A 23,123-nucleotide genomic window follows, 5' to 3' on the forward strand; every position below is an offset into this window, starting at 1 on the left:
GCTACAACGCGCAGTACTTTCTCCAGTAGCTTGACAGTAGCTCGGTTATAGCAGTCAAACCACACCCACACACACACAGGTGCTCACACTGCACCCTTAAACATCTCCCAGCCTGCATCACTCTTCCAGGTCACCTCGCTAAGCCTCATAGGAAATGTGGTCCAGATCCGTCACAATGCTACTTCTTTTTTGGATCTCCTCATATCATCTTCCCAGCTTTGAGCACACACACAATTGTGCCTCAACCGCTCATCTTGTGTCTTCATGCTGTGAGTGCAGTTTGTGAATCGGCCCCCTGAGGATCATGGACTCAAAAACCCTGAGAACCTCTTTATTAATAAGAGCTTATTTGTAGTTAAATTTCAAATAAGATTTCTTACAAGATAAAACAAAAACTAAATCACAGCTGGAACTTATTTATTATTATTATTATATTCTTGGGAAATACTTTAATAAAAAGTGTGATAAATAACAAACAGAGCCCAGGAAAGTGTGTGTGTGTGTGCGTGTGTGCGTGTGTGCGTGTGTGTGTGTGTGTGCGCATGTCTGTGTGTGAGTGAGACACTCCAGCTTCCAGTAAACGCGTTCTGCCATGAACACCATATTTGCTTTGATGTGTGTGACTAAAGCTTCAGTTACACACACACACACACACCACATCCAGCACACTGAGCCACTCGCCGCTCTGTGTGTCGCTCCGCGTTAATGTCACGTTTGTTTTCGCCAAACTGAGGCCGACATGTTTACAAGAATCACATCACTGAATGCCAGCATCAACAATAACAACGCCGCCGCCGCGACCACCAAGCCCGTAAATAAACTGTGGAGAGGTGATGTAACACATCCGCAAGGTCTGTGTGTGTGTGTGTGTGTGTGTGTGTGGTTAGGGAAGCTATAGATCAGAGGTGATGGGATTACATCACAGTTTATAGATTTTGTTTGTTCCTATCACCTCAATCCAGGACGTTAAAATAAATCAATAAAGATGAAAACTGTAATTATAGAACAAAAGAAAGTCGAAATTTGAGTGTGATGTTTCAAACTGCGTGTGTGTGTGTGTGTGTGTGTGTCCACGTGGGTCCAGTCTTGCCTCTGTGTGTGTGTGGACTCACACACATGAATCCACACTGCACCTGCTCCTTCTCAGGCCAGATGTGGATCACGCCTCGTTCACACTCACGCAGCTGTGCAGCGTCGGCCAAGAGAGCAGACATGTTAGTGCTCACACGGCCTGAAGACTCAAGCCTGAGGGGAACAACAGAACTTCTTTTAATGTAGCTATGCTGATGAGCGGTTGAGGCACAAGTGTGTGTGTGCTCAAAGCTGGGAAGATGATATGAGGAGATCCAAAAAAGCAGTAGCATTGTGACGGATCTGGACCACATTTCCCATGAGGCTTAGCGAGGTGACCTGGAAGAGTGATGCAGGCTGGGAGATGTTTAAGGGTTCAGTGTGAGCACCTGTGTGTGTGTGGGTGTGGTTTGACTGCTATAACCGAGCTACTGTCCAGCTACTGGAGAAAGTACTGCGCGTTGTAGCTTCACCACTCTTTGCTTTGGAGATTTCTGTGCAAAACAAAAACAGAATTAAGGGCAAACGCAACAAAAGCAACAGATGGAGACCAAAGCAAAGCAGGGCTGCAGGTTAGAAAACCACCTTGAGCCAACACACACACACACACACACACACACACACACACACACACACACACACACACACACACACACACACACACACACACAGACAGAGTTCTTGGAGTGCATCTGGTCCATGTTACACTTTAACCAGGACCACAAACACATGAATGAAGCCAGAAACACAGGAGAGGAGTAAAAGGTGAAGCTGATGCTCCATAGATCGCAGAGCAAATAAATAACCGCTGCTAATAATAGAAATGACTTCATTCATTATTTAAAAAAAAAGTAACAAGTGATCATGAAGAATCAGGACGACAAAAAGGTAAACAACCAGAATCAATGTGAGGGAAACAGCGTCTGTGCAGGCTGCTGGGTTTGGCCTCACGCGCTGGAAATATCTCCTTTCTGACCTATGCTGACCCTGACACACACACACACACACACACTCACACACACAGAACTCCAGACAGGCCCAGTCAGACACACACACACACACACACACACACACACACACATATTGGTGCCAGGTCTTTTCAATCAGGGTGTAATGTGCTGTGAAGCGAGCCGAGCATGGTCGATATGAGCCACCATCTGTAAACTGACTCAGTCATGTGAAGAGAAACAATGCAGCTTACTGGAAAACTCCTCTTTCTCTCTTCTTCTCTTCTTCTCTTCTCTTCTCTTACTGGAAGCATCGTATGTGGTCTGTCTCCAGGATAGCGTCAAAATAATAGAAACATGAGGGATTTGTAGAGCGATTACGCACGGAGACGTAGAAGTAAACTATAGGAAGCAAACACAGACACACACACACACACACATTTGCGTCTTCTGCTTCTATTTTCTGTCTCACTCTGCCTTAAGTAATACATCACATATGCTGTGTATCATTATATCAGATAGTGTTTGTCACCAGAGATGGAGAACAACAGAGAGAGAAGATGAGAGGAAATCCAGAGAGAGAGAGAGAGAGAGAGGGAGAGAGAGAGAGAGAGAGAGAGGGAGAGAGGGAGAGAGAGAGAGTGGCGTGCGGGTCAAGCAACAGGATCAAATGCGTCCAGCTCCCAATCTGTGTAAAATGAAACATATGTGGTCATTTCCATATTGCGAAAAATCCTTTTGAAGATTTTCCTGCGCTGAGACAGAATCAGATGGGGATTTTTTTTTTTTTTTCGCCGGCCGCCCCTCAGAAGATCACAATGCTGTTTGATCCTCGCCAAACAGAACAGACTTTCAAGTGGAAATGTACAGATGGAGTTTGGGTATTGACAAGAGACTTCAAACCGGAGGGGACGGGCTCGGTGGAGGAAAGGTGTCGCCTGCGTTTGATTGTTGGATTTGACGCTTTTTACTTCAAATGAAGAATAGAGCTCTCGCTGCCGTTTCCTTGTGTTGTGACAGAAACGCACAATATCCTCATAATATTACAAAGAAATAGGTATTATAAAAACATTTGAGATGCTGCCGTGTCATCTGGTTTGAAGTGAAGGAGACCTCCTACACGCTCTGGCCGCCTCCTACACACTCTGACTGCCTCCTACACACTCTGACTGCCTCCTACACGCCCCAACCGCCTCCTCCACGCACTGACCGCCTCCTACAACGCTAAACCCGTGTTTTGACACAACGGGTGACCTTCGGGCTTGCCCTTTGACCTCACGTGGAGCTTAAGTCGAGACCCGCGATGTGCCGTTTCCACTCGCTGTCACGAAGTGGAATCAAGGATGAAAGAGAGCAGCAGTTTACAGGTTTTTACCTCCTGGTCTCTGACGTTACACAGAGCCCAGGAGGATGATGTATGACACATAAGTATTTCTATAGAGCTGCCCCGGTCATGCTAAGTGGGGGGATAATGGAAATAAAGAACAGGTGTGTGTGTGTGTGTGTGTGTTTGTGTGTGTGTGTGTATGTGTGTGAGTGTGTGTGTGTGTTGCCTCTCTACAAATCACATGCCTCTCCACCTTTTCAGACATTATAGAGGAAGCAGCTGTAGGAGTTCTTTTTTCTTTTTCAACACAAACACCCAGTGCAACACGAACACGACACACACACACACACACATCAACCCACACAGCAGGCTCTACTTTATCTGTTCTACCTGGTGGGGTCGCTGGGCTGTGGTGTGTTTACATGTTTGCCTCTGTGCTGGAAATAGAAATTCTTACGGTGGGCTCAGAACTTTTCAATCAAGCCATGTGTTGTTTTGGCTCTCATCTGTTCCTCATGCATCCATGTAATGTATTTGCATTAAGCAGTGTTGTCTGTCTGTTGATGTGAAGTCACATGTTGCACTGGACTTACTGGCACTATAACTTTGTCCACTAGGGGGAGCTGTGGCCGCCCAGGGGAGCAGCTCATGTATGTTTGTCTCTATGGATGTTTGCATGTTCTGATACAGCGTGTCTGTCCTCATGTCCACCGTGTAAACATGTCCCCCTCCTCCTCCTCCACACACACTCCCGACGTCATACAGCCACCTGGGGATATTACATGAACTAATTTTTTTGGACGCATTTGTCTTATATCGGATTTTCTTTGGGGTCCCCACTGATGTTTTATTTGTCTGTAAACAGTAAAGAGCGTAAACAAGCTGCTCCGTGTCAACACGCCGCCGTGTATTTACTCAGACGGCTGACAACATCAACATGTGCTCACTGCCCCCGTGTGAACCAGCGGCTGGAGGTACGGAGCACAGCACGCACCACATAGATCTCTCTCTCTCTCTCTCTCTCTCTCTCTTGTAAATGTATGGACAACTTTCCTATAGATAAATAGATAGATAGATAGATGTTAAGGTACATTGAGATGTGTACACACACACACACACACACACACACACACACACACACACACACACACACACTTCCTCAGCTGTTTTCACCTACAAACTCAATTACGCTGTGAAGCAAAACTTCATCATCAACCTCGCAACAAACGCACTCAGTGTGCACGGATGCAAGATCTACCATCACGTTATGCAACTTGAGCACACGCACACGCAGGCACGCACGCACACATGCTGGTTGGAGCGTCACAGCGGGATTTCTATGCGTTCCATTTCTATGCTCGCCTGTGTGACCGAACAAAGCGCCGTTATTGCGCTGTTTTCTCATGTTAATGGCTCCGGTTTGTAAAGCTTCAATTAGCAGGATGTGATAATCTACACACGCATCTCTGCTGGCTCCCCTGCTTACCTGCAGACCCCGGAGACCCAAACTCAGCCTCAAAGTCTAGTCTAGGTCTAATCTCATCTCCACGCTTCATCTGTGCAGTTCTTTTTAGTTCCGCTCCTGTTTAGTTCATGTAAAGACCTGAAGGACTTGATTGAATAGTGTGAATGGAGAAAGAGCTGGATGCGTCGCGGGCGGGGTTATGTTTAATCAGATTACGAGTGTGTGTGTGTGAGTGTGTGCGCGTGTGTGTTTGTGCGTGCGTGTGTTTGTGTGTGTTTTAAAGGGGGGGGGGGGGGGGGGGCAGGCCAGGCAGTCAGTCAACCTAGGGGGTAGGTAGAGTGGAGTGGATGCGCTCACACACACACACACACACACACACAGAGAGAGAGAGAGAGAGAGAGAGAGAGAGAGAGAGAGAGAGAGAGAGAGTTTGCAGGAGCAGATCAGTTTGCAGAAAAGTTTTGGTTTTGATCAACTTTTCTTCTCAGTTTCTTCTGGAATCATCGTCACTTTCTTCTCGTTGGTATAACCGCGAACCATCAGAGAAACCTAGCGAACCGAACCGAACCTCCCTGAGTCTCCGCTCTGGCCTCAGGTGCGGAAGACTCGGCGCGGACCTGCTCGGACGCTCCGCTTTATTGTTTTCCTTGAGTCTTGTGCGTAAAAGTGTCGGAACATCTCGGAGGAAGAACGAGGCGATGCAGAGGAGGAGGAGCGGGCCGGAGGTGCGGAGCGAGGCGGAGAGAGAGCGACAGAGCCCGGCTGTGTGAGTGAGGGACTGAGGGAGGATGACGCGACCCTCCGCCGATCAATGACCGCAAACACGCGTGGAAACGGCGGCCCACGGAACTGCGCACCGCGTCCCCGGCTCGGGCCCAACATGACTCCGGTGTCCGGCGCGCTCCCGGCGGATCCCCGTCAGCTCGTCTCACGTGACCGCACGGCGCTGTGGAAGTAGGATTCGAGCATATAAAAAACAACAACAACACTGTGTGGGGACTGTGGTGCAACACGTTTCGGAGTAACAAACACACACACTCACATACACACACACACACCAGGAGAGAGAGAGACCATGCGGGGCTCTTGGGGCTCTTGGGGCGCCCTGATCCAGTCTTGGCTCCTGCTGCTGGTTCGAGCAGATCAGTGGAGGATGAAGGACTCCGACAACTGCGAGCTCCACAGACAAGTAAGTAAAAGTAAATGTGAGCTGGAACACAAAGAGCCTCAAAGTGACATTTTTCCTTCTGTTATCTTGTCATGTTTGGTCACTGTGTTCAGTCACTGTGTTCAGTCTAATGAGCCTAATGTTGTTTTGGGTCAAGACCCTTTCATCAGTTTCGTACATCTTCTCGTACATCTCTACAATGAGTAAGAGAGAGTTTAAATCTGGTCCAAACAGCTCTGATCCCCTGATTCCACAGTCAAAGAGGCTTTATTCAACCTATTTCTGCTGTTTTTTACTTAGTTGGTTGGTGTTTTAGTGAGTGATTCTGTTTGAATTGGCTCTGATCACATTGGTCTGCTCTGCTTCTCAGCAGCCTGACAAACGCTGACATGTGTATTGCTTGTTTGGCACTTGGGTCCTAAGTGGCCTGTTAATAACTCATTATCAGTAAGTTAGCAGCCTGACCAATAAACAGCCTGGCAGACAAAGTGCTCGCCTGTTGTTTGGTGTCAGACGGACTTTTCATTAACGACAACAACCTCAATGGCTTAACGTCTTAACACCGTCTTCCTGTTTTCCCACCAATGCATCCACCGTCTCCTTTCTTCCCCCCACAGCAAACTGACCTGAACTCCTTCTTGTGGACAATCAAACGGGACCCGCCCTCTTATTTCTACGGGACGATCCATGTTCCCTACACGCGTGTCTGGGACTTTATCCCGGAAAACTCCAAGCAGGCCTTCCAGGAGAGCAACATTGTGTATTTTGAGCTGGACCTCACTGATCCCTACACCATCTCGGCTCTGACCAGCTGTCAGCTGCTTCCTCAGGGCGAGAACCTCCAGGACGTCCTACCCAGGGACATCTATCGGAGACTAAAGAGACACCTGGAGTACGTCAAACTCATGATGCCGTCCTGGATGACGCCGGATCAGAGAGGGAAAGGACTCTACGCGGATTACCTCTTCAACGCCATCGCTGGGAACTGGGAGAGGAAGCGTCCGGTCTGGGTGATGCTGATGGTGAACTCGCTGACGGAGGCGGACATTAAGACCCGCGGCGTGCCGGTGCTGGACCTGTATCTGGCCCAGGAGGCGGAGAGGATGAGGAAGGTGACGGGCGCCGTGGAGAAGGTGGAGGAGCAGTGCCATCCGCTCAACGGGCTCAACTTCTCCCAGGTGAGTTTGAGGGTCACACAGTGAGATCATCATCATCATCACCAATGTGCAGGTGTTACAGAAAAGAACCAGGAGGGAAAATAGGAAAATTCTGTGTTGGGAATTCCTGATTTTTCCCTGTGTTCCGATGTGTGGATGAGGAGGGAAACGGGTGTGTCGCTTTGGGAATGTGAGTGATTGTAAACGTACTTCGGTAGCGAATGTCTGCACATGTAGTAAGAATGTTGTTTGGTCTGGGGGGGGGGTCAATGCTGCGGTTTCCTATTATTTCAATCAAGTAAACGTCACATGGAGCCTCTTGAAACACTTCATTTGAAGGAGTTGAAAGGCCTGAAATACTCGCTGCTGTGTGGATTGAAGTATAGTTTTTCTCTTTCTTGCTCTGAAAGTGGCCTGCAGAATCCCCCGCTTCCTCCTCCCTCCTCCCTCCTCCCTCCTCCTCCTCCTGCAGAAGGTGTAGCGTTCATAATCAGCTGTGCAAACAGTCGGCCGTGCTCGACCACGTCCTTTGTTATTAAAGAAAAATGGATCCTAATGGCCACGGCCCTGAAATCAGCCCTCCCAAAAAAAGAAACCTTGTTCTTCACGCCGGCGCACTTAAGTCGCCTTGTCTGCCCGTCTGTCTGCCCGCCTGTCTGCCCGCCTGTCTGCCTGTGGCCCTCAGTGACCCCCTTTCCCTTTCTACAAACATCTCTCAAAGGCAGCACTCACTATGAAATCATGTTTCGTATTATTGAGGCATTTCTGCTGCTTCTAATGCTGTTTGGGAGCTAAGGGGATTACACTTGACCGTTTAGCCCTTAACACCCAGAAGCTTCAAGTGTTGTTATTTTAAAGCGGGGGCTCGTTGGCCCCAGAGACCATAACTCTCTCCTCTAACCGCCCCGGCTGCACTTTCATCCGCATTCTTTCCCTGGATGTTGCAGATACAAAGTGTCAGCCGTGATAGAGGACGGTTCACGGTATTCACGCTGCGTGTTGTTGAATGGCTTTTCTTCTCTTGTTGGTTGTTTGTATAGATGATGAATGAAATAAGCGATCCAGCTTCAGACCTCTGAGGGAATCGCATCCACTCAGGGTAAACACTGAAGTCATTCCTTTTGTCTGCTGTACTCTCATGCAGTCATCTTCTGGCAGATCTAATGCAGCTTTTTTTTTCATTCTGTTATTCTAAATAATCCTGAGAGTTATGGTTACTCAAACAAGAAGGCTGGAATCTGGGATCGGAGTTACACGGAGGAGGGAAAATTCCCATCCCGGAGCTTCCAGGCGGCACGTTTACACGCACGATAGAGCTTGGGTTGTAATCAGATGAAGGCAATAAGTGGTTTGATTCAGATGTCACGTAAACGCCGCAATCTGAGTGAAATCGGCATGAATGGACGTCAGTGTGAAGGTCCCAGGTTACGCAAGACTAACTTGATTTACTCCAGCACGTAACCATTCCGCTGGCTTGTAATCGCAGGAAACCTCACGCATGCACGCCGTTCGAGGACACATAGCGAGCTTCCTCCTAAGCAGACTTGTGTATGTACAGAGACGTACAGGATCTGGTTTTTCATCGTATTTTACTGTAAGAGTGACAGAGAGTTTACAAAATTACACTGAATTGCACCCGAACAAGGTCACTTTTGTTATTCTAATCTGGACGTTGGATCAATTTAAAGATATTTGGCGCTCAGTTGGGTCTTCACCACACAAGCTGTGAGCTGATGTGAGAAGCCGCCCGGAAGTAGGAAAGAGATCAGTTTCAGGTCAAAGGTCAAAGGTCATAGGGTAACACTTTACCATCTAACTAAACTTCACTACCCAACTTGTCCAGATCCTGATTCTGAGTCTGAGTCTGAGTCTGAGTCTGACACCACAGCAACATAACACAGCATCACGCTCCATAATTTCCACACTGGGCCTCCATCTCTTCAGCAGCAGTTTGATGGACGACCCGGCCTGCTGGCTTCAAGCGGCCCACTCTCTATTTCACACTCTTTTTCCTTCCCAGTTTTGGACGCGTCGCTGAAAAGCACAATTCCCATTTGAAAGCCTTTTCAGCTCAACTCAGCTGTAAGATGCACAGATAGAGGGCGACGAGTGAGATACTACCTCTTGGTAAAACAATGCCGCCGCCATGGCAGCCACTCATGACGGAGCGCTGTGTTTTATCAGGCCGTGACTATAGAGAAGCCTAGTCACAGGCTGTAAGAGTCTGTGTTTTCACTGGCCATTTACAGCTGAGGCGTGAAGCGGAGCGTGAAGTTCAACAGAGGTAAAAAGGAAAATAAGATATTTGACGTATTGAAGCGGTATCAGCAGCACCGCGTTCCTGCCAGACGCCGTTACTGCGGAAAGAGACGGATACCAGCTTGTCTCCACGCAGAGATGTTTAAAATGCTAATTGTTTTTCAACGGTTGAAGTAAAGTTGGAAGGAGAAGCTCATTTGATGTGAAACCGTATACGGCTCCCGTCTTGTCGTCGGCCTCGGGGAAAAGCCGAGTCGGCATTTTTTCCGCGTTCTTTGTGTTCTGGCGTTGTGTCGGCACGATCGTCAGACTGGTGATGCTGCGGAATGACTTGAGTTTGTAATGTGAAGCATGAACACGAACGCTGAGGGTCTGCGGTGGCACAGTCGCTCCCGATGTCTCCCTCTCCATTGGTCCCCCTCTTCTTTTCCAGACGAAGATCTGAGAATATGGAGCTCCTCAAGTGTTTTAAGTGAGACACCAAAAGGGCTGCAACTCATGAATATGTAAATATCAGTAAAAGCTTCCACAGATATTCACTTTACTGCAGATAGAAGCAGCAAATCTACACTTTTAAGAAGCAAAATTTGAGGTTTTTACTTGATAATTGACGAAAATGTTTGACAGACATTCTTTGAGTGAAACTGAAGAGGAACCAAAGTGTTTTGTTAAAAAACGGGTTGTTCTAAACGCGGTCAGTCTACACGTGAGCCAGTCCGTCTGTCTGTCAGCATGGTTTAGGCCCTTTGAGCTCATTTTTCCGAGTACATTTCCTTTCCTCCGATCTCTCATGACTGCCCTGATTCCCGCTCGGCGCCCCTCATCTTTTGATGCGCGGCTCAGTCGGGCCCATTACACTAAGTGAGCTTTTGGAGCACAACAATAGCGGCATGAAGGAGCGCTTTCTCTGTCACAACCCACAGGACATTCCACACCTCAGTGGAGCGGACCTGCTAATGAAAGTGTTGTTTCTTTCCTCCATCACTGGGAGTAATGGTGCATGCAGAGGTGATGAATGCAGGTCTCAGTGTACGCCTATGAGAACAGGGCAGGAATGCGTTGGCTTCATTCACCAGCAGGACGAGCCGGGCCCGGACGTGGAGCTGCGGCAAGCGGCCATTAGAGCGGGAAGCCGTGCTGCTGTCGCCTTCGTCACGTCCCGGCGTTCCTTCTGTTTGACAACACGGCGGCTTTCATTTGAGGCTCTCTGGTTCCACCGGCCAAGAACCTGACGCAGCCCAAACAGAACTCATCTGATAACCTCAGAAAAATGCAGCTTTGTCGGCCCGAAAACACAGTTGAGTTCTCATTTAGTGTGTGATTAGTTCCAACTGCTGCTTTAGGCTCAGACGGATTTGTATGAAAAATATTTCTGTTGGATGAAAAATTAGTTTTTTTCTCTCTCTCTCTCTCCCTCTCTCCCTCTCTCCCTCTCTCCCTCTCCCTGCTCCCCCCTCCCTCCCTCTCGCTCTCCTGTGCACCTCTTTGCCCGGAGAGACGCACAAGATATGAGGAAATTATTTTACTAACCGAAAGCAAACACAACTTCTGCCTGATGTGAAACTGAGCGTGAAGCAGCCTCCAGAGCTCTGGCCATTTTAACCCAATTATCATATCCTCCAGCCTGTCTGCAATCTAGACATTTCCCTGCCCAATTTCAGAAGAATGTTGTTTAAATGTGGCTATAATAAGCACATCAGGCCCAAACCAAACTTTTACATTTGATATTTGCCAGTGTCCTGCTCCAGAAATGATACCTGTCAGGACTTTGGGACTGAAAAGTGTTTAATTCCTCCTTTGATGCAACGCAGATTGACTCCGGGGTCACGAGACGTTTTTCAGCGCCGAGAGCCTGAAGCACAAAGCTGTCTCGCATGCTGGGTCTGTGTATATTAGCAGTGAATAAATCAAAGTACATTTTGTCCTTGAATCAGCAAATTCATGGGAAAGTGTCTCAGGACATCATGCAGATCTGAGAGGTGGCGTACGAGGCGAGGGCTCACTCTGTCCCCAAGCCTATTGGACGGGACAGACGCTGTCACAAAGCGTGAGCATCTCCAAACTCCCACACCCGCGTCTGTCTGAGCTGTAATCACCGCTAAGTGTGTGGGTTATGTAAATGCTTTGAAAAGCCGAGTCGGAGTTCCCGGTCGGCACAATGGCCGCCCTTATTTTCCAGCCGCGGCGTGGGCACGGCTTTGGGCGAGCTGCCACACGTTTGCAGAGTTTGCCCACAGAGGGGCAATCGGTCTGGATGCTTTCGGTAATGAGATGAAACGGCAAAATGAGATGAACGACAGTGACGGAGGTGTGTGTGCACGGTGTGTGTGCACCAGGGTCTGTGTGCACATGTGGAAGCAGTTTTGTCTCTGTGAGCATTTGCATATTTGTGTTGTGTATGTGCTGCACGTGAGAGAAAGAGAGTGTGTGTGTGTGTGTGTTTGCATGCCAGTGTTTCCTATAAATCGCTCTTATTTCACTACAAATTTGATTAGGGCTCATTTGTCTCGCTGAACAGAACCACGACGATGCACTGTAGTTATTCACTGATGGTGCATACGGAGCAGAATAGCCGGCGGTGATGAAATCCTATATGTGCAGGCATCGCTGCCAAAAAAACTCAAAGATCACAAGAAACGCACACAAATCTATCAAGCTCCCAAAGGTATTTGATCAAAAATACTCATCTGGTGCCAAATCATCGTCCGGACCTCGACTGGTCATTGACTAAATAGACAAATAATGAAGCAAGAGGACATTTGATTCTGAAAGTACTTTGCTGCATCCAAGTTGATATCATAACAAGAGATCTTAACAGGAAACATGTGTCAATTCTGTGTATGTACATATGTATGCGCGTGTGTGTGTGTGTGTGTGTGTGTGTGTGTTTCCAACGTGTCCTCACAGTTCCGCTCGCGTCTCAGCTTCGCGTCACGCTGACTGAAGGTGCCTGATTTCCTCCCCACTGTTGACCAAACAGTCCCATATTAGATGTCTCCTGGCGTTTCCTCAGACATTATCTGTCCATCTGTCTGGATACGCGACACCGGAGACAAAGACGTGATACCAGTCTCACTTTGGAAACCGTCCTGGTTTACAGCCAGAAACTGGAGCGTGAAGCCTGTCAGCGAGTCGCCACCAAGCCAGTGACTGAACAGAGGACTGGACTGGTTGGATTGATGGTCTTCTTAGATGATAGAAGAGGAGATCAATACCGTTGTAGATTGTATTTGTTCTTATCAGCTAAGATATTCTTTGGGACATAAATGTGGGGACAAGGGGATGCATCAGTTGTTTTGCAGGGGTACTTTTCAAGGGTTAAAAATGGAAAAACCGGATGAAGGACCGATGCCGAGCGTCAAACCCGCAACCTGTTTGATTTTTAGGTGAACACAAACTCCAAATCAAGACATTCAGGGGGAGTAACGTGCAGCTCAAAGGCGGCGCCGCTATGTTGGCACTCGTCTCCATCCGCTTTCACCGGCTGTATTCTATAACATGTTAGGGAAGAGCGTGATCTGATATTCCATGTACCTGAGTGATAAGGACACGGAAGAATCCACCCTGGCTCACGTATCGCTTGGCGTTCCCTCAGACTGTAAGTTGCTCAGAAAGGTTTAAACCGTCGCAGATCTTTGTGTAATCTGAGCAAACCGCCTCTGTGTTGCTGTTATTTAGTAAAACGATCTTACAAATCAGATTTTCCATCATCCATCATCGTCTTTCCTGTCTTCTAAGTATATTTCAATGAAAGCCGATCGGTGAGGCGGACGTTGCCAAAGCTGCGCCAAAAGAAAGTAGCTTAGATCTTTAGAGAGTATACGTAGCGATGGCGTATAGCAGGATCCCCCTGCAGAACGCTGCAGGCTCTCCCTGTTGTGTAACACTTGAAGGCTTCTGTGGCCCAAGCTGAGATTTAATAGCTGGTCTCCTTGGTGAAGGTATGTGCAGCCTGGGGAGGCCTCACAGCATCGATATCACACTGCACCTCTGAAGTGAAATGGAACGTCTTCATCACGGAAGGTTCTAGACATGTAAAAGCCAAAGCGAGACATTCTTCAGCTCTATCACAGGCTTGGCCGGGTCACAAACAGTATGGAGACCTTAGAAACTCGACACTTGACTGATGTTTGAACAGGAGAAGGCGCCGTGTTCGTGGTTATGACCTGAACCTCCATCTCTCCACCGTATTCGCTTAATCTTCCCATCCAATATGAAGTCTTATGAAGCAAGGACACGGTCGTTCCAAGATGTTCTGCTGGACGTGCGTTTGCTCCGATTGGCCCAACTGAAGATTGATTAGGAATGGAGGAAGTTGTGTAATTCCTCAGTCTTGGCCAACGAGCAAAGGCCTCCAGTCGTTTCCCCAAGTCTCACATTATGCAGATGACATCATAATGAATTGCTGTGACAGTGTTCCTTCCTTGTTTGCACCCTATTTGTCTTGTTACCCAGTAGATGTGACACAATCCGTGACGTCAACCGCCGCCTGACATGTGTGTCTACGCCACCCCGTTTGTCGTGGCAGTGAGTGTGTTGCACATTGTTGGGAAACTCTCCGGGAAGTCTTATGTACGGAATGAGGAGGAGTGTGAGAGAGGAGAGTTTGCTGAGACACGTGAGGAGAACAGGAAGTGTGTTTGATTTTACAAGAGCCAAGAGCGTCTTCAAGCAGATTTTTTTATCTTTACGGACCTCAGAGTGTGACGGCGGCGTTTTACAGAGCAGGCGGTCGGCAGGGAGCCTCTTCACTCGCCCCTCTCTCTCTCTCTCTCTCTCCCTCGCTCTATAGCTGAATGCTTGTTGCCATGTTTTTCTGCACCGTTCAAAAGGGACATAGTAGCACTGGAAGCGTCTGCGTTTGGAGGCTTTGGGAGCCACTTGGCAGTAACCAAACCACCCTGCTGGTTTTGGCATGTGAAGCGGTCCAGTGCAGCCACCCACAAGGCATCCGTGCACGTTAGAGGAAGACTGTGAAACACTTGTTGTATCCCGAAGACTTTAAATAAACAATGAAACGAGTAATAGACTTTCCAAAGTGTTATCTGCTGTTCCTTCGATTGTCCTCGCGCTATTTATTATCCTATGTCAAACCGCTGCCAGAATACAGTTTGGTTTCTATATCTTCCAGTAATGCGTCGGAATCTTGTCAATGCCTTGTTACATGATATAAATTGGTTCCAATCCGATGAGCTTTGGTGCCTCGGAGGCCCCTGCCAGCGTACAAACTTGACCTTGTTCACTGGTGGTCTCGCGGCTGCTGGAGTGAAGTCATGAGGCTGAGGTGTGTTTGGAGCTCCGTTAAGCAAAGACCTTGTTTCCAAGCCCCAAAGTGCTGTGGTTGTGGTCTAAGTGGCTGGGATTTATTCATGTTGAAGAGGAGGAGAGAGTGTGTGTGTGTGTGTGTGTGTGTGTGTATGTATGTGTGTGTTTAAGAAAAAACAAAAAAACACAGCCAGTTTTTTTATTCACTGTTTCACAAATATGAAACATTTTCAAGCTGTACACACTCTCTAAGTGCTCTGAGCTCTTTACAAATCACTTTAGAGCACCGCAAACATTTCTATCTGATCTGGGCTTTTACATGACATTGAAATTCATCTTTGTCTCTTTCATCTCTTTCATCTTTTTACTTTTTCTGAGTATAATTAGAAGTTTGGAGCCCACATATCCACATTTAATTTAGAATGAATGCGACGTTCCAGAGGCTAAAGACGCTCTCACTCCGGTCTGATGTCTTTGCTGAGCTCCTCCACCTTATTTAAACTAAGAGCTCAACACCCACAGATCTACTTAACGCTCACTAACTAGCAGCTTTTTCACATGTATAACTAATGTCAGTTCTACGTAACAGTAATTAGAATCATTGTGATGCTGATGTCATGTTTGTTTGCTGCCCATCATTCCCTCCATTGTGGTGTTAAGTGCAGGTTTGTGCTGCCACAGACCCCGAGGTCGTCATTATTGCTGAGCTGCAGCAGTCAAGCTGCCAATTAGCATGAGAGTGGGACAAATAAGGGACGGACGCTCAAAAAGAGATTGATATTCTCCTGTATGTGTGTTTGTATGGATGTGTTTTGCGTGAGCCGTAATGCTAGACGTCAGTAATCTTAACAAATCGAAGCTGCCAAATAGTGATCTCACACACATTTAGTATTTGTTTGTGTCAATCGAAGTTTTCTCTGATCAATACACACTCAGTCACAGGAACAGGAAAGTTGCACATTATTGTAGTGTGTGATCCAAAACGTGAAGTTATGCTATTCATGCTCTTTAAAATTTGCATTATTCAGCCATTAAGGCAATAAATCAACCTCTCTGTCATGATTGAATTTTGAGGACAGTTAGATATGACAGGAATCTGAAAGATAAACAAGCTTGTCCCCCGTGAACATCAGCATCTCACGGTTTGACATCTCCTCCTCCGACAAACTGCTGCTGGCAGGCCGGAGCTCCTGTCCGCCGGCCAGGTTTGAGCCGTCCTGCGGGCGGTCGGGCTCGGAGCCAGAGACTCAGACGGGCCAAACGTGGACCGGCTGGACCGCAGCCCAGCGTTGCTCGGCCAGAAACTGTCCACAAGATCCAACGCAGAGGATTAATGGTCACTGATGGACCACAGAATGTCACCTGGAAATTGTCGGAGGTTTGTATTTAACGTCCGCGCTGAAGTGGAGCGTAATTGATTTGCCGATTCACAACATAAGCGATTCCAAAGAAGACAAAGAAATGAGAAACGCTTTGTTATTTTTCTGTCATGTACTTTGACACAGACCAACCTCTTTATCCAGGTCATTATAATTTCATGAGGTAATCCTATAATATTGGCCACAACCAGAGGTATAAAGTAATAATGTAGAAACACTTAAATATGTTTCTGGGACAATTTGGGACACAAGTAACTCCTTTTACTTCACCGCATATTCCAAATAAAACGACTTGAGTGAAAATAGCAATTGAGTATGTGGAGAAAATGAGAATAATGAGGGAAAAGAGTGTTAATGTTATGAGAATGAAGTCCTAAAGTCCAGTTGTGATCCAGAACAGGAGTCTCTGAGTGACTGTGTCAGGAGGAGCAGATATAGTTGAGCTGAGCCGATACTTCACCTCTTGACTTTCTGGCTCCAGTCTGCATTTTTCGTAGGTTTTTAGTGGAATTTCACAGGTGAGCAGCAAACAGAACAGAACAGCGTCTGTCCTCCGCAGATGTTTGACCAGAAATAGACCTGGACAAGGTGCTGTCTGACGAACATGGACAAGACGCGTCTGACCCGACAGTGCAGAGCTGCTGTCTGACACGGCAGCCGTTTGCTCAGAGATTTTTACAGGCTAGCCTCGATTGATATCGCCATGTGGTTGATTAATTATTATGACATTTTCCCTACACTGAACTAATTGTAATTTGCGTTCTACAAAGTGTGTGAAATCTAAACTGTAAAGCAGATGAATAACATCTCCAAATGGCCTGAACGACTTTAGTAGGAAAGTCAACAATCCCGTCCAGTAGGTGGTGCTAATTAGCAGTAAACTCCACCTGTCAACCGTTAAACAACAAAGAAGAAGAAGCGATACTGATAATTAATTCCCAGAGAGCTTTGTGTTTATCATGACACCAGACATCAGGCGACTCCTCTTCTGTGGATGTGGTGGCGCCACCTACAGTACTGGAGTGTGCAGCGTGTAAAGCTGCTGTTTAAAGGCGTCGCACACCTGAGCTCCCCTAAACCAACACTTCCCCCTGCTCTCCGTCGTTCCTCATCATGATTTACAGTGATGAATGGTTTTCATCTTCCCCACATTGTGTACGTTTGTTGTTATTGTTAGTTGTTATTTTTGGCCATAAACCTCACAAAGCAGGAATGTGTTTACGTGTGTGTGTGTGTTTGTAGTCGTTACACATGTCGGGATGTTTTTCATATTTTGTTTTGCTGTTTATAAGTTTTGTGGTGATGCGGCTGTGGGTCATGGCAGACTCCTGCACAACAACAGCATCTGTCTCTCTCTCTCTCTCTCTCTCTCTCTCTCTCTCTCTCTCTCTCTTGCCACCTCTCTTTATCTTCTCTCTCTCTTTTCCTTCCTTAAGGCATGACTGTGTCTCTTGTATATTTCCTTTCACTGTCTGTCTCTCATTCTCTCTCTCACTCTCACTCTCACTCTCTTTCACTCTCTTTCTCTCACTGTCTTTAACTGTCTTTCACTGTCTTTCTCTCTCTCTCTCTCTCTCTCTTTCACTCTCTTTCACTCTCTTTCACTCTCTCTCTCTCTCTCTCTCTCTTTCTTTCTCTCTCTCTCTCTCTCTTTCACTCTCTTTCACTCTCTCTCTCTCTCTCTCTCTCTCTCTCTCTCTCTCTCTCTCTCTCTCTCTCTCTCTCTCTCTCTTTCTCTCTCTCTCTCTCTCGCTCCAGGGCTTTCAGATGGTTTTGAGCATCAGGTCTAATTTTCCATGACGGACACATTCAGTGTGTGTGTGTGTGTGTGTGTGGTTTCATGACTAACTTACCTGTAATGGACGAGCGAACTGTGCATGTGGGACTGAACGCCTAGACAAGTCTTGAATCTGGATGTGCATGTGTGTGTGATGTGAGCGGCCAGTTCCCCAGCGTTGCTTTGGTTCCAGCGGTTGGAGTGAATTGCAGATCCTCCAGTAAATAGCAAAGTTTGGGTTTTTGGTTCCAGACTCCAACAGTCTGAAGCATCTCAGATCTATTTTTGGCGTTTTGCTCGGCGGTTTTGTCTTTGCAGTTGTCCTGACACGTTGCCTCAACAACAAGTGAACCTACGGAGACGCCTGACTGTGTGTCAATCAATCAGTTCATCAATCAGACTGTATTTGTAGAGCACAAAATAGCAGATAGATAACGTATAGGAGTAATAATAATAGTAAATGTCAAGAGGGTGTGTGCTAACCGTCTTGTTGACTGCTGTAACGATAGACTGCTGCGGAGATGTCAAACGCTACAGTAACATTAGCAATGATGCCACGCCAACGAGGCTTCAGTTCCTTGAGTCTGTGAGTGAGGAACACGTCTACTTTGAGCTTCACGTAACTTCACTAATGCAGCCGGCACTCGATAAGAAATCCATTAGTGACCTTTAGAAACTGTGGAAGAAGCGCTGAGGTCAATCTGTCTGACCTCTGATTGGGAAACCTCTCTCTCTCCCTCTATGTGTGTGTGTGTGTGTCCACTTTGAAACATGAAGCCATGAGGGTCAGTCGCCAAGTCCTCACACAGTCTAATGTCCAATGATTGATCGCTGATGAGTAATCTGAGGAGTCTGCAGATATTGCGTGGCCTTGTTGAGCTCAATGCCCCAAAATTCAACGTATCAGCTCCCGTGTGTGTGTGTCTGTGTGTGTCTTAAGTGCTCTCAGCTGTGTTGGTCGGCGTCTCAGCGTGGAGCAGCTCGGCCGTGTTGTTCTTAACTCGAGCCGGCGAAGATTAACAGCGTCTCACTCGGTCGGCAGACAGTCATGGAGATTGATGGCTGTTTTCCTTGTGGCTCGCTGTGTCTCTGTGGACTGATGGACTAAGAGTGTGTGTGTGTGTGTGTGTATACGTATACCTGTCCTTGACTAAAGACAAGGGAAGTGTTTAAATGTTGAAATTCTGTTACAATTTATCTTCAGTATTTTTTTCTTTCTTTCATTAATGATTCTTTTAAATCAATCGTGTGTGTGTGTGTGTGTGTGTGTGTGTGTGTGTGTGTGTGTGTGTCATGGGGATGCGTCAGACGGGACATGAGGCTTGGTCGGAGTGTATTGAAGCAGGGTGGCAGCGGCCGGGAGGGGGTTGAGAAGTTGACATTTCAATCGCCACAATCCCCAAAAGAGACACACACACAAACCCACACACACACACACACTCACAGACCTCCAGCCCGTTCGGTTTGAGGCTGATTCCCTGTGACAGCCTAAATATTTGGCTGCGTCCGGCTGCACCAAGGTAAATGCACCCCGCAAGAATGTTTTGAGAGAGAGAGAGAGACACACACACACAGAGAGAGAGGGCGAGGGAGAGAGAGCTCTATTCATGGTGTCATATAAAGTTGGTTTGCGTTCTGGCTTCCGTCTGTATCATCAGATGCACGTTTCCATCGAAGAGAATCCGTTTGTGCTCACTGGCAGGAATTCTTTGAGGATTTTTTTTATTCCATAGCAGACAAAAATGTTTTCCTGTGTCTTTACAGAGCGGAAAATAACTGTTCCAATTTTGAGTCAATTGTACTCAAACATGTCCCGTCCTTAAGCGATGAACGACGGCTTCAATGTCACAAAGCATCGCCGGTGTGTGTGTGTGTGTGTGTGTCCAGCTCAGCCTTAATGCGAGAGTTCTGTCGTGTCAACATCAATGGATCAAAGCAGAGGAGGATACAGGATTCATGAGTTATGTTTCGGGTGGATGGTTTTCCTTTAAAAGTCGGGGAAAACTGTTTTTAGATGTCGTTATTTTCAAAAGATACCAAGCTGGAGGACTTTTTCCTGGGTGGTTTGGCTGGAAATTCTCTCTCTCTCTCTCTCTCTCTCTCTCTCTCTCTCTCTCTCTCTGTGAAATCAAGATGTCGCTTAGGAAATCTCACTTGGCTGCGGCCCTGAATTTCCCATTTCCTCTCTTTTGTCTCATATTGGAAAATTAATAAATCCGTCTTCAAAGGCTCGGGGCCACTCGGAGCTCTGAAGAGGCCGTAATCCACCGTGATGAAGCATCTGAACACAAATGCACACACACACACACATGCCTGTAGGAAACACTCGTACAGGTATAAACACACTTCCATGCAGGCCTACACACACACACACACACAGACACGCACACATGCCCACGCAGCGAGCGAGGTCATTAGTGACCCGAGGAATGCAGGGGTCAAATCTTAAAAGACCCGGCTGATAGAGGGGATCTGTAGGATCAAAGGAGAGAGAGAGAGGGAGAGTGAGGGAAGGAGGGAGGAAGGGAGGTAGGGAGGGAGGGAGAGATGGAGGGAGAAAAAGGAGAGAGAGAAAGAAAGAGAGAGAGAGAAAGTACAGGATCAAAGGGAGTGGAAAGAGGAGAAGGGAGGGATGAATGTGGCCTGAGAGAAGACGAGTGGGCAGGGGAGGAGAGCGAGAGAGTGAAGAGAGGAAATGACAGGAGGAAGATGAGGGATGGAGGGGTGAGGAGGAGGAACGGGAGATAAGCAAACTGGCTGTGTCTGTTTGTCAGCGCGTTGAAGACAAACGGTGGAATTTCAGCCAGAAAAGTGAAAGCTCACTTGTGCAGCGGTGAGAGATTTATGTCCAGATGTGTGTGTGTGTGTGTGTGAGTGTGTGAGTGGGTGAGACTGAATGCCTGGCTATGCATATTATAGCTCGTGTCCTCATTAATATCAACAAGTAAGAATATTTAATAGATGTTTTGGCCTTAAATTCACAGTAATCTAAAAAAAAAACATGTCTGCATCTAATTTACAATCAAGCACAAATCAGTCTAGGAGCGAAACCAGCAGGCCTCTGAGCTCCTCCTCTCCTTTCTCTCCTCCTGTGGGGGGTGAAGGTGAAGAAACGTGTTTGTGAAAACACTGCAGTCAGATTAGGAGGTGGTGACGCGTCGGCATTTAGCGTTAATCCCTCCGACGAAGGACTCGGGTCAGCGGCCCTGTGAGAGCTTAGACCTGGTCTGCTCTGGTCTGCTCTGGTCAGGCAGTGGTGCAAACTGGACGTCTTGATCTTGATTTACGGGCTGAAGAAGATCTGACTGAAAAAATGCCCTCAGACTGTCTGACCGTCTGCAGCGTCTGTCCTCCTGTTATCCTCTGAAATATCACTGATAACATCTGAGCTTAGAGTCCATTTGCCTCTCTCTCTCTCTCTATCGACTTGTATTACGTGATATCTTGATAACATCCTTGAGCGAGGAAACGGAGTATCTTTCAAAAAGGTGTGTGTGTGTGTGTGTGTGTGTGTGTGTGTGTGTGTGTGTATGTGCGGCTGTGAATCGATCCATTGTCAACAATAGGCAAAAGCTAATCCCTGAATGCTTTTCTTTAAAAACTCAGAAATGCGATCTTCTGCTCACACACACGTACACACACACACACACACACACACACACACACACACACACACACACATACACACACACACACACAAATGCATTCCAGTTCTCACCTTGACGTGTAGTATAACTGAATTATAGACAAACTTCAGCTTTGGCAGGCGTCTTGGTGTCGTGTCTCAGTGAGCACGATTGTAATTAGACTGCAGCCTTACCGTACAAGGCCACGAGATGGGACCTCACACACAGTCCTGAGAAACCTATTAACAGAGGCCGACACTCTGCATTGGCACACAGACGACACGTGTGTGTTTGTGAGTGTCTTATCCGTCTGTGCTGGTGTTTAGATTGTTCTCCATAAACACAAAAAACAAACTTTTGGTGTCGCCGTGGGTGACGGTCCTATATGCTGAATGTTTGTTGGCTGAAGGAGACTCATGACTTCACTTTGCCCTGATGCTCCGTGCTGATGTGACACTCGGGCCTCAGTGACGCCGCTGGATTCTTTACGATGATATTAACGGGTTGAGACTCTCGGGGGCCTCTTCTTCAGATTTACTCTCCCGCGCTCACACCGTTGCCGTTCCCCCCCCCCCCCCAGCGAACGCTCCGCTAAGCCGAGCCGAGCGACCCGAACACTTCAGATCTCCACATGTGGGAATCCGGCTGTGATGATGTTTGCTCTGGACGCTCGCTCCCACCCCACTCCATCGCAACAAGAGGGGACATTTCCATAACAAAGGACAATTATTGACTTTCATTGGCTCCGCTTGCTTTGATATCAGCAAGGGGTGTGTCTCTCGCTCTGTGTGTGTCTGTGTGGGAGGGAGTGGGGTGGGGGAGAAGAAGAAGAAGAAGCAGATGAAGAAGAAGAAGAAGACGAAACAGGGCGAGCTGATGAAAGGAGCCGCGTGGGTAAAATGCACCCGCTGACCCACCGAACGCAGGGAAGAGGGGGATGACGGTGAAGAAACGGGAGATCATTTGTTCTGGTTCCTGTTCCTCCGACGTCCTCGTCCCTCATCCCGTCTCCTCTTCCTCACTTTCTTGTTTGTCCCGTCCGTCCCTTTCTCTCTTTCCCCCACCGCTCCAATCTAAACCTCCCCCCTTTTCTCTCACTCTCTCTCGCTCTTTTTATCCCAGTATGACTGATCCCTCCTCCCCTCCTCCTCCTCCTCCTCCTCCTCCTCCTCCCCTTCACAGCCATAATTTAAGGGGCTGAAAGGCACGGCGAGCGGAGAAAGAGCTGGATGGAGAGCTGAGAGAGAAAAGGGGAGAGAGACCCTGCAGATGAGGGTCTTTCCCTTCACGGACATGGCACAGATGTGAGGGTGTTGTTTTGTGGAGCGGGTCCCGAGGAGGGAGGGAGGGGGAGAGAGCGAGGGGGGGGAGGGGGGGCGGCGATAGGCTAATTTGCGTGGCATAAAGACGGCACTCCTTTCATATGCAGAGCGTCCACTTTGATGCGGCGGCCCGATGAAAGCGCGGAGGGAGAGCGAGAGGAGAGTGGCGCGGAGGAGAGGGTGACGGAGTGGTCCTTTGTCCTCTGACAAGAAGGCATCTGCCCTCCTCTCTCCTCCCTGTTCTCCTGCTACCCCCGGGGCTCCCACGAAGGGCCGGGCCCTAAAGGGAGAAGTGTCATCGCAGCGCCTCACAGAGCCGCCGAGCGCCAAGGAGAAAGTAGCTGCTTGGTGCGGAACTCA

The 23,123-nt window shown here is 47.8% G+C and overlaps 1 protein-coding gene across 1 annotated transcript in view; it reads left to right on the forward strand.

Moving 5' to 3' along the window:
• The first annotated feature begins 5,151 nt into the window (after window positions 1–5,151).
• The window catches only part of trabd2a (TraB domain containing 2A), a 46,312-nt gene continuing 28,340 nt past the window's right edge, over window positions 5,152–23,123 (forward strand). Inside the window, exons 1-2 of the mRNA XM_076143315.1 lie at window positions 5,152–5,999; window positions 6,596–7,156. Coding sequence (XP_075999430.1) covers window positions 5,886–5,999; window positions 6,596–7,156 — 675 coding nt within the window. The 5' untranslated portion in view covers window positions 5,152–5,885. The remainder of the gene's footprint in view (window positions 6,000–6,595; window positions 7,157–23,123) is intronic.

The sequence above is a fragment of the Genypterus blacodes genome, unplaced genomic scaffold, assembly GCF_046128005.1.
Source record: "Genypterus blacodes isolate CSIRO-AG114 ecotype Tasmania unplaced genomic scaffold, CSIRO-AGI_Gbla_v1 ptg000023l_1, whole genome shotgun sequence".
In the NCBI taxonomy this organism is placed as follows: Eukaryota; Metazoa; Chordata; class Actinopteri; order Ophidiiformes; family Ophidiidae; genus Genypterus; species Genypterus blacodes.